We start from the raw sequence: 12,593 nt of genomic DNA, 5'->3' as shown, positions 1-12,593 counted from the left end.
CCCCCGGTACAAAAGGCAGAACACACAAACCCTTTGGTTGTTCTCTCGATCTCAGTCTGTTGTGTGGGGAAGTCCATATCGTTTTCTTGTTGGGTAACAAGCTATCAGGATAACCATTTGCCCTCAACACATTTTGAAGATGGTCCACCTCACGGTTAGTTTCACACCGGTTTTCACCCTTCGCCAAGCTCTTATGAGGGTCAAGGACAAGCTTCCGAGGAAGGATAGGTCAGGGGTGGTATACGTCGTGCCCTGTGGTTGTGGAGCTGAATATGTGGGTGAAACCGGGAGGACTTTAGGTCAACGTATTGCTGAACACCAAAAAGCATTTGAATGTAATTATCCCAGCAGATCTGCTATTGCCAAACACGGCCTTAAGGAAGGCCACACACCTTTATGGGATAGGGTTAATATTTTGGGTTCCACACCTAACAGAAACAGAAGACGTGTTTTGGAGGCTTGGCACACGGAAGAAACTGTTACCTCGATCACACAAGAGGTGGTTGACTTACCGGTAGCGTTTGATCCACTGTTGTGTAAACGAAGCAGGCATTCCATACTTTGAACAACGAGTCCACATAATATGTCACACAAGGTTTTCATTTGGACAATTTGCCCCCTCCCCCCCCCCCCCCCACAAACACGCCTCTCCCAAACCACCCCTCTCCCAAACCCCCCCATCCGCTTCCGCCCCCCCCTCCAGTTACCCCCCCCCCCATTTTTATCCCTCCCTATGACCCACCCCGTCCCGCATTTCCCTTGACCGCATGGGGCCACATGTGATGATCTTGATATTATGGCAATTTTATTTTACCTTAAAAATTTTTGCTTTAATATATTTACAGTTTTAATTTAATTTACAATTTAATTATTTACAAGTTTAACTTCTAATTAAATGTAATGATTGTTCCGGATTTTCTAAACACTTGATTTATAATCCAGCATTGCTTCCAGGATTATTTTGAGCCGTTATTATGCGGTTGATTTTTGAATTTGGTCAGTAACGTTCTCAGTCCACGAGTCCACATAATATGTCACACAAGGTTTTTATTCGGACAATTTGCGGTGTGATATTCGGACAATTTGCGGTGTGATATTCGGACAATTTGTGGTGTTCACGAGAGCGGTGTACAACAACAACAACATGCATTTTAAGGCCATTTTCCCTGCTAGAGCGGGGTTAGCCTTGCGGTCCCCATGACAATCTTCTCCATTTTGCCCTATTTTCTGCATCTCTCCTTGTTAACCCCCTTGCCCGCATTTCTTCTTCCACCATCTTTAGCCAAGTCTTTCTCGGTCTTCCCCGTCCTCTACTTCCTTCTACATTAACTTCCATCACTCTTCTCAACCAGTCACTTTCATCCTTCCTCAATACATGACCAAACCATCTCAACCTGTTCCTCTTCACAGCATCAATCACAGGCAATATTCCCACCATCTTTCGCAATTCATCATTTGTCCTCCTCTCTCTCAACGATACTCCGCACATCCAGCGAACCATTCGCATTTCCACCCTTTCCAGCCTTCGTTGCTGCTCTACGTTCATTACCCATGTCTCGCTCCCATAAATCATAACACTTCTCACACATGCAGCATACACCTTTCCCTTCAGCTTCAGCGACACTCTCCTCCTCATCAGCACGCCACTCAGTTCCCGAAACTTCTTCCATGCACATCTCACTCGAGCAACCGTTGCCGAGTCTGATCCACCTTCTCCATTCAGCATGTCTCCGAGGTAGCAAAATGTTTTCACACCTTCCAGCTTCACGCCATCTCCAAGATCCAACTCAACATTTCCTCCATCTGCAGCTCCCTCTGCGCACACCTTACATTTGAATGTAGCTGCCACACTGGTAAATGACCCTCTCAGACCACTACATTTTTGATGAACCCACTCAGCACACATTGTACATTGAATGGAGTTCACTCCGACACCCTTCCTGCACACAGCACACGGCCACTTCCCAGTTCTTTCCACCTCACCACATGCTTTACCACTTGCCATCACCTTTGTCTTTCCGATATTCACCTTCAGACCTTTTGTCTCCATACATTCCTTCCACTTGTTCATCTTTTCCTTCAGTCCATCCATACTTTCCGCAATCAACACCAGATCATCTGCATACAACAACTCCCACGGTAAACCCTCCTTTACGTTCTGAGCCAGCACCTCCATCACAGCTACAAATAGTAGTGGACTTAGTACCGACCCCTGATGCACTCCCACCTTCACCTCAAACTCACCACTGTTCCCGTCCTTCGTCCTTATAGCTGTGCGTGCTCTTTTGTACATTGCCATCACTACTCTGATCAACCATTCCTCCACTCCTAACTTCCTCAATGCCCATGTCAATACTTTGCGTGGAACCCTATCGAATGCTTTCTCCAGATCAACAAACCCAAAAAACAACTTCTTCCTCTTATCCATGTACTTCTCCTGCAACTGCCTCACAATGAAAAGCGCATCTGTCGTTCCTCTTCCTGGCATAAATCCAAACTGCATTTCGTCGATCTTCACTTTCTTCCTTATCCTCCTTTCCAACACCCTTTCCAATACCTTCATTCCATGCTCCAATAACTTTATCGCTCGGTACGAGCCACACTCCAGAGGGTCACCTTTCCCCTTGTATAGAGGGACGAGGGTACTCAGTTCCCAATCCACTGGAATGCGGCCTTCTTTCACCACCAGATTACAGATCTCTGTCATTCTCTTCACACCCCAACTTCCTGCTGCCTTCAACATATCTCCCACAACTCCCGTCGGCCCTCCCGCTTTTCCACTCTTCATTGCTATTATCGCTTCCTCAACTTCCTTCTCAGTTATCTTCTCTGCCGGTCCTAAAACTGGGTTACTCTCTATGTTGCCATCCCATTCATTCTCTGTATTCAACAGCATTTCCATATATCTTTTCCATCTTCCTTTAATTCCATCTGGGTCGACAACGATTTGTCCCACTTCATCCTTCAAGCAACTCACCCCCATCACATCACACCTCTCTTTCGCTATGTGCTTTGCAATCCTGAATACTGCTTTCTGACCCTCTTCCGAATCCAAGCGTTCTCCGAACATTTTCCTACATGCCTCCTGCGCCTTTGCTACCTCTTTCTTTGCAGCCTTCCTGGCTGCCTTATAACGTTCATGCTCTGCTGTTTCTGCTCCCGTACCCTTCGCCTTCTGCCACTCTTTGAACTTCTTCCTCTTCTCGTCAATCCTCTTTCCAACTTCAACATCCCACCACCATGTTTCCGAGTGCCTCGGTGGTCCTTTTGTCCATCCACATACCTCACCAACGGCTCCCAACAGACTAGCTTTCATTGACATCCAACCACTTTCAAGCTCAACCACATCATCCTCTACCCTACTCAGCCTCCCTTACTGTCACCTCTTTCAACCTCCACACCTTTACACCACGAGAGCGGTGTGATACGGTTTAATTGGCTGTCCAGCTTTGCCCACCCCACTTTGCATATACCCCGCCCACTTTTCATATAAGGGGATGTTGAGATGATTTTATCACTCTTGAGGAAGATTAACGGTGGCGTGTGGCTTTGTCACATGTTGCTAATCGAAACGTTGAGTCATTGTTTGTTCAATTAAAGGTTGGAGATCTTACCATGGAGTCATTTGGATTTACTCCCAACCGCAAATCTTTGCTTATATATATTGTTGCGGATTCGGGGGTCGGCTCTCCCCTTATCAAGGGGGGGGGGGGGGTTGGGGTTAATCCCCTTGTCTTTTTAAGCTAGCCGTCCCGAGTCCTGGAAGCTACAACGCTCCTCCCGGTCAGTCTTGGGTCGGGTGATTGGTCAATTTGGGTCCCAAATACCTAATTACCAACACCGACCGCGAGCAGGGAAATAACTCCCGCTCCAACCACGGATAAGATGGAAATTGCCGAGCGGTTAGCAATCCGCGGCCCGAGCCATTAACCAAGAGACTAAACCCGATTATAGCGGTTCCGAAATCGTGTCACAGGTACTCAATGGAAAGAAAGGACGGAGGCAATCGGATTAGGGAAAAACCAAGAAATAACAAGGTGGTTTATTTACAATCAAGAAGAAGGGGAAACGAAAGGAATATACAAGGAAGAAGAAGAAGGAGCAGGACACAGGGCAGGCTTAACTATACAGTCTTAACTTAACGACCCCAGACAAACAGACACACTCACATGGGATGGTAGCTGGTAGGGGGGCAGGTCCAGGTAGATGTCCAGGCTCCTCGTCCGGTCCCGACTCGTGCCGTGGTGGTGATAGAAAAAGGCAGCAGGCCGGCAGCGCGCCGCGTGTCGTTGACCGCGAGCGGACCTTACATATATCGGGGGGACTGGGATGCGGCGTACGTAATAAACGTATATCGTGCCAAACGCTCTCTCTCTCTCGATCAATGTTCGTATCAAAAAGGCAGTTCGTGGCACAGTCCGTAGCAAAAGGCTTTTCCACGATCAGACGTTTCTGCGCAGTCCGTGCAAAAAGGAGTCCCCCAGCGCAGCCTTTGGAAAGAAGTCCGTCACAATCGAGCTCCCTCACGCAGTCCGTGAAAGGGCTTGGCGCTTGCGCTTATAAAACGCGCTCTCGGATCAATCCGCGCGCTTGGAAACCCACGCCCGCCAGCGAGCTCACCTCAGCCCTGGTTGGCTGGTAAGGGCTTACCGGCTCCGCCTTTGATGGCTGGTTGACAGGGCCACACCTTGTCCTTGGCGCTCCGCCCCCTTCTTCCTCGAGCCGACCGCATGGTCAATGGCGTCCGTTAGAGCTCAAGTACCAGTTCAATGCAGCGAACGCTGCTAATCAAACCACGTGACAATTTGGGGAGAGACAAGCACCGACTGTAGGGGCGCATAATGGCGTCGCTTGGAGAGAGAGATTGGAAAAGAAGCGAATGGGGCCTATCTTATTTGATTAATGCTACGCAGATTCAACTATTGGGAACACAGCCTTAACTAACATATAATAAGGAAATAACTGGAATTTCTAAGGTGGCCTACGTGTTGCTTGTGGACTAACTAAGGATGCAACCTTTAACTTTATTAAATGATGGGATATTTACAAGAATTATTTACAAAGTGAGGGTTCTAAAACCGCAACAATATATATATATATATATATATATATATATATATATATATATATATATATATATATATATATATATATACATACAGTGCATTCAGAAAGTATTCAGACCCCTTCCCTTTTTTCACATTTTGTTATGTTGCAGCCTTGTGCTGAAATCGTTTAAAGTCATTTTTTCCCTCATCAATCTACACTCAATACCCCATAATAACAAAGAGAAAACAGGATTTTAGAAAGTTTTGCAAATTTATTAAAAAGAAAAAACTGAAATATCACATTGACATAAGTATTCATACCCTTTGCTATGACACTTGAAATTTAGCTCAGGTGCTTCCATATCAGAGCAAAAACCAAGCCATGAGGTTGAAGGAACTGCCTGCAGAGCTCAGAGACAGGATTGTGTCGAGGCACAGATCTGGGGAAGCCTACAAAAAAATTTCTGCTGCATCGAAGGTTCCCAAGAGCACAGTGGCCTCCATCATTCTTAAATGGAAGAAGTTTGGAACAATGAGTACTCTTCCTAGAGCTGGCCGCCCGGCCAAACTGAGCAATCGGGGGAGAAGGGCCTTGGTAAGAGAGGTGACCAAGAACCCGATGGTCATTCTGGCTGAGCTCCAGAGATCCTGTGTGGAGATGGGAGAAACTTCCAGAAGGACAACCATCACTGCAACACTCCACCGATCTGGGCTTTATGGCAGAGTGGCCAGACAGAAGCTAAACAGTTCAATCTTGGTTTCATCAGACCACAGAATCTTGTTTCTCACAGTATGAGAGTCCTTTAGGTGCTTTTTTGCAAACTCCAAGCGGGCTTTCATGTGTCTTTGACTGAGGAGAGGCTTCTGTCTGGCCACTCTGTCTGGCTGTAAAACATCAGGGTGACGGTTTATTGCTGGGCCGAGATTTGAACACTGGCTAAACAGCTAAGTGTTGAGTGCGTATACCTCGAGGGTATCTTGCAGGACCAAAACAGTGAGTAATTTAAAGGTTAATTAACTTTTACAACTCAATTTTCCTCTCACTTAATGGTGAAATAAGTTTCAAGAAATTGTGCATTTGTTTTCCCTTGCTTTCGATTATACAGTAATCATTGTTCTTCTTAGGCCTATTATTGGAATTGATTCTGTTGTTTTAGCAAATTTTGATATTTTGCTTTATTGTTCGCAGGTTCAGGTAGCTATGGCCACTTCTGGTCGCTCCGACTCGGCTATCTCTGTCCGCTCTCTGCCTTCAGAGTCGACATTCTCAGCTCGCTCTGCATTCTCGCTCCACAGTCCTGATGATGAGGAAGAGCAGGTCGGTCAGAGGCCACTTTATTATTTAAAAAAAAAAGCATTTGACTTTTTTTTTCTTTTTTTTTGGATACAGGATCGAGGCTCGTGAAAGAGCTAACATTTATCACACAAAAAAAATCGGACACACAAAACATATAATAAGGGTAGCGGTAGACAAGATGGGGAGAGAAGGTGTTGCACAAACACAACATTTGAGAGCAGGGACATCGGGAGATCTGTGGGAGGGAGAGGGCTTGGGGCAGAGGAGGCATGGGAAGGGGGAGGGTGGTGAGAGAAGTATAAAACACAAGGACACTGCAAGGACTTCCAGGAAAGAAGTTGGTATTTCAAAAAAGTGGATCTGGGGTGAAATTAGCGGGGGTAGAAAAGATCAAGGTTTTGGATGGGGGAAGATAAGAGATGGTGGTGAACAGCTGTTTTAAAGACATGGAGGGAGGAGTGGGATTGAAGAGAGTGAGGGAGTTTGTTCCAGAGGTGGGGAAAAAAGAGGAATGAAGGAGTGAAGGTGAGCAGAGAGTCTTGATTTTGGCAGTTTAACCATAAGAGGGTTGCAGGCAGATCTTGTGCGACCTATAGGAATATTTGGGGGACAGAGCACAGACCGAGCTGGGGGAGCTAGGCCAGAGAGGAGTCGGTAGAAGACAGAAAGACCACCAACCTGCCTGCGGTGAGTGAGTGAAAGGCCCTCAGAGTTAGCTTCATCGCGGGAGATTCCAATCATTCTGAAAGCTTTGGTTTCAACAGCGTGAAGCCGAGCTAGGTGTGAGGCAGGAGCACCAGCCCAGAGGGGAGTGCAGTATTCCATTGAGCTGTGGATGAAAGCCTTGTATGTGTTGAGCTCAGGTGTGCCAATGAAGGACTTTGCACGACGGAGGACGCCCAGTCGGCGACTGGCTTTGGAGGCCAACTTAGAAATGTGGTTTGCCCAGGAAAGATCATGGCTGATGGTGAGACCCAAGTGTTTGAATGACTGAACTTCAAGAGGATTGTTAAGAAAGTAGATACAAGGGTTTGCCAAACGTGCTTTCAGAGAGAGAGAGAGAGAGAGAGAGAGAGAGAGAGAGTGTTTGAGTGTGAGATTTGTCAGTACAGTACTGTATTTAAAGACGTATTCCAAGTGTTTAAATACATTACTTGGTTCAAACTGTGATTGCTTGAAGAAAGCTGGGCTCTATTTAACCAAATGATGTGCTTTGTTTTATTTCCATCCTTGAATGCTACCTAGCTTCCCTTGGTATTTCTGAACGAGCCAACCACGAAGCTGTATTGTCAGATCTGCCACATGGTGTACAAAGACCCAGTCATCACTACATGTGGGGTGAGGTAGTGATACCGTGGTTGGGTTGTTCCACTCATTTTGTTTTACCTCTCAATTCCATTTACCCTGTTCTCTTCCTAACCACCCACAGCACACATTTTGCCGCAAGTGCGTACTGACTGCAGGTACTTGTCACACTCTGTACACTTCATTCTCCAAGAAAAGTTATGTACCCGAGGTTCGTTACATTATCGGGATTTTGTAAGCATCCTAATTGCATGATTTGCACAGGAAACTTCATTTTGAGTGTTTCACGGTTTCAACATAGTGACTTTATGGTGATACAAGCTGTGGTGAAGAGGGATGTTTGAAATTGCCGACATACTTAGATTAGCAAAGGTCCCAATTGAGGATGTGAAGCCTGAATCCATTCAGACAATTTGCATTTTGACAAGGATATTGACACAAAGGCCCACACCATTCCATATATCATAAGATTTTAAAGGTCCAAATGGCAAACAGGACAGTTGGCTTAATCTCCCTCTCTCAAGGGAGGTGTGCAAGACATTGCAAAGCAGATCTTTAAATTATAATCGCCATATTGAAAACATTATAATTATTTAAATGATTGTTTTTGCCACACAACAGATAGTTGCTCTGTGGATCACATGAAGCTCAACCCAGTTGTGTCGAACATCGCGGTGGCCGAGCAGATTGCAGAGCTAATAATTCACTGCAAGTATGGATGCTGCCCGGTCCCTGGTGGCCCACCTGGTCTCTTGCAAGTGGATCCTGGGCGTTGCCCCACCACCATTAAGCTGGGTCAGCGCAGGTAAATTCAAGTATACAATATCTTTTTGTGCTTTAATGCAAAAAAAATAGTTTAATATAGGGTCATTCACCTATTTAAAGTTTTGGAAATTGTCTCTGGGATTGGAATGAAATGACCAGGAACTTCCTGAGATATGTTGCCATTTTGAAGCCTATCATTAGCCCCATTGGACTTAGTCCAAAACGGGGGCTTATGGATTGGGTCTCGTCTGTCCGCAACCATATCTTGGACATGTATGGACCGATTTTGTTCATACTTCGCACAAAGACAACTCATGATGGTATACATATGCACATCATTTTGTTTCGTGATTCGATCAAAGATGATTGACTATCAGCCATTTTTGTTGTAAAAAAAAATAATCTGATGTTGAACACGTCCTCAACCATTTCTCGGACTTGCATTTATCGATCTTGTTTAAACTTGGCAGACAGATAACACTTACATATGAAAGTCATTTTCTTTCGAGATCAGATCCAAAATGGCCGACTCATGGCCATTTTGCTACTTAAACACATTCTCAACCATTTCTCACACACATTTACCGATCGTATTCAAACTTGACAGACAGATAATGAATGATGGCTCACATAAGCATGTAATTTTTTTTATTGAGATCATATCCAACATGACCGACTTGCAGCCATTTTCTTACTTAAACATGTCCCCAACAATTTATTAACCATGCATGGCCAATTTTGTTCAAACTTGGCACAAACACAATACATGAGAGTATACATATGCAGAATATTTTGTTTTGTAATCTGACCAAAGATGGCTGACTGGTGGCCTGTACAGCAAAATTACTAAAGTCATGGGGGCTATGACCTTTTATGTCTTTTTCTCCTTGATACGACTTGGTGTTGGGCTAGCGGCTAGGGTGCCAGCTTAGGATCCTAAGATCCCGGTCGATCGCTGAATTAACGCCAGGGGGGTTCACTCAGCCTGTTCATCCTTCCGAGGTCGGCTAATTGAGTACCAGTTCACTGGTAATTCCCTGCTTGTCGTAAAAGGCGACAAAAAGGGTTGGCGGCAGGAAGGGCATCCGGCCGTAAAACATTGCTTCAAAAAGGGGACCAAAAAACAACAACAACCACGGTGCCCGAAAAAGGCCAACCCCCGCCTTGCGGGGAAAAATGGCCTCTAAACGGTGGTCTAAACGGTGGTCTCCTTGATACGACTTAAGACGTAGGTTTGCGTCAACTGCAGAAAAATGGAATTGATGTTAAAAATTCACTCTCGCTTCAAAAATTATTTTCTAAAGATATGATGGGAATGCATCAACATGATGGCAGATGGGATGGCCAGCTAAATATCAATCAAAATGGTACATTCCTGCTGTATATCACCCTGTGGTGGCAGCGCAGAGGAGTATCAGTTTACTGTTTGAATATGCTGTGTTGGAGATTCAAACTCACGACCATACACCTGTGGAGATAATGGGTTGGTTTGCTCATTATGGGTTCTGGTGCTGACAAACCAGTTTCATGGCAAGGATTGCACTGGGTGGCTTTGCTGTTGAATTCCCAGTTGTAGTCGGAGCAAGAAGTTTTCATTTGTTCAGGGTGCTGGTGATAAGTCTTTTACAACTTTTACAAAATTGCAACCAGATTACACAACTTAAAGCTAGTGTGCTTTCTCTGAACTATCTTGCAAAGCCCAGTTATTATGCAGCATGTGGTGCATCTTGAACCAAAAAGAACCACCTTTAAAGGCCATTTTTCCCCACAGAGCAGGGGTTGGCCTTTTTTGGGCACCTTGGTCCCCTTTTTGAAGCAATGTTTTATGGCCGGATGCCCTTCCTGCCACCAACCCTGTTAGTCGCCTCTTGCAACACACAGGGAATTACCAGTGAACTGGTACTCAATTTGCCGACCTCGGAAGGATGACAGGCTGAGTCAACCCCCCTGGCATTAATTCAGCAATTGACCGGGATTCTAACCCAGGATCCTAGGATCCCAAGCCGGCACCCTAACCGCTAAGCCAACACCAGGTTTGCATCTTGGAATCCTATTATTGCTTCATTCCCACCCCCTTCCGTGCCCCCAAATTCTACCCTTTGAATATTTTTTCTGCAGTTGACATAGGTAGGGAGACGATATGTAGTGTCCCATCGACATACGTATGGCGTAGACCCCCCTACTTTTATGTCACAAATTAAAATTAATCTATCGTGTGTGTATCCTTAGGAAAAATATTATGATGGCACCACATGGTAAGCTGCTTACATCACGCATACCACTGTGCGTTGAGTATTTAGCATTTCTCTCCTCCTGTCCCATATCTGCTTCCCCCTCGTCCTGCCCCATTTTGTCTCCTTATCCCAATCCCACATCCTCCAAGCCATCCCACACCGTCCCAATGCCTCCTCCTCTGTCGCTCATTGTGGGGATCTCAAGCATCTTCGGTCTCTGCTCCAACCTGATAGATCTCTTATTCTAGGCTGCTGATGACAAATCAGACATCATCTAGCTCAGGGGTTCTCAACCTATTGCATCTCAAGGCCCACTTGATTATATGTCAAAAAGGTCAGGGCCCACATAGGAAATTATGATAACTTAAAAAAACAGGGTGCTCTGAACTTAGTTATATGTCGCTGTCTGCTCCAATGGATTAAATAAAACTAGCAACGGTACCCGCCCCATGGGCGGGGCTTAAATTGGGAGGCCCAAATGAAAAGGCTAAATATACCAGAAATTGAAGGCTTTTTTATTTTAAACGTTTTATTTAAACATCCGTTCAATCATATCACACGCAAATCATCAAATCTAAACAGTACATGGCGCCCATTTTGAAAAAAGATTGAATTCTGCAAAACGGAAGCGGCCGCTACATGTCTTTCTCAGTCGCACGTTTATGTGTGAAGAGTGCGCGCCGAATCTGCTACACTCGAAGCGGCCGCTACACCTGTTTCTCAGTCGCTTTGCACACGCTGCCATGTTACTTCGGAGCCGCACGTTTATATAGGAAGAGTTTGTCAGGAGTCGATCTACTCTCTCCTGGTATGTAGAACAAACTTTATTTGTAGAATTTCAACAAAAGCCACATCACTGTTCATATCGGTAAATATTATTCCATCGTGTTTGGGAAAATTGGAAAACTTGGAAAAATTAGAAAAACAATATAGCCTATTTTACTCCCAGGGGTCCCAGGAATACCCACCCAAAATATCGTTGCGATCAGTTGAGCTGTTTTTGCAGTACCTTCGAACGGACGGACGGACATTTGTTGAATTATAGTAAAGATATAATAATAATAATAATAATAATAATAATAACAACTTTATTTGGTTCCTTATTTAAGACATTTAAGCCTTAAATATGGAGTGCTACTTACGTCAGTGGGATACTTGGGCTTGCTTCTGAGAAACAATCTGAGCAAGCCGAGGTGGGGTGGGCGAGAGCTGGGGTGGGCGAGAGCTGGGGTGGGCGAGAGCTGGGGTGGGCGAGAGCTGGGGTGGGCGAGAGGTGGGGTGGGCAAGAGGCGGGGTGGGCGAGAGGCCGACTCGCAGAGTACCATTCAAAGTTGCCTTCAGTTTATTCCTGGTCTTTGATTTTGTGCCAGTAACAGGTGAAAACCCTGATTCACACACATGTGTGGTGGTGAAAGGTAACAGGAACTTGATAGCCCGCTCTGACTAAATCCTCTGCCACTGTAAATTCAAACTTAATATATTCGGGCTCGTATTTTCTGACTACACATTTCACCGCTTTTCTAGCAACTCCTGAAGTGTCACCACCATCAATCATCGGTTTTTCTTTTCAGGAAACGGTCCATGCTTGCCAAAATAAAATGCAGTAAAAGTAAAATACAGCAGCTAGTTTTTTTTCGCGTGAAGACGAGATGCCTGAGATGTTCTCCATACCGGAAGCACCTTCAATTAACCAAATACAGGCAATGGCAAAACTACAAATACCGAATCCACGAATGTTACGGATGGAAACCCTCACGTCATTTCCTAATTCTCATTTAAACTCAATCTCTCTATATTTTCATTCTACACAGCATCATTCCAATCACAAATTAATACAATAGCATTAATATAACTTTTTTTTCGTGAGCTCCATTCCTCATCCCTCAGATCGGCAGTCTGCAGCCTCCTCACTCTCTGCAGACCTGGACAAAATCACAGACTGGG

At 45.2% G+C, this 12,593-nt stretch overlaps 1 protein-coding gene across 3 annotated transcripts in view; it reads left to right on the top strand.

Moving 5' to 3' along the window:
- Positions 1–12,593, top strand: part of TRAF7 (TNF receptor associated factor 7) — a 72,720-nt gene that overhangs the window by 31,997 nt on the left and 28,130 nt on the right. For all 3 annotated transcript variants that reach the window (XM_068115820.2, XM_068115821.2, XM_078778951.1), the window contains 4 exons: positions 6,238–6,366; positions 7,591–7,683; positions 7,775–7,808; positions 8,272–8,455. In XM_068115820.2, the coding sequence (XP_067971921.2) occupies positions 6,238–6,366; positions 7,591–7,683; positions 7,775–7,808; positions 8,272–8,455 (440 nt within the window). The remainder of the gene's footprint in view (positions 1–6,237; positions 6,367–7,590; positions 7,684–7,774; positions 7,809–8,271; positions 8,456–12,593) is intronic.

Source organism: Myxine glutinosa, chromosome 5 (genome assembly GCF_964187855.1).
Source record: "Myxine glutinosa chromosome 5, kmMyxGlut1.1, whole genome shotgun sequence".
Lineage (NCBI taxonomy): Eukaryota > Metazoa > Chordata > Myxini > Myxiniformes > Myxinidae > Myxine > Myxine glutinosa.
Note: the sequence above shows the minus strand (reverse complement) of the source record. Positions and strands in the feature narration are given on the sequence as shown.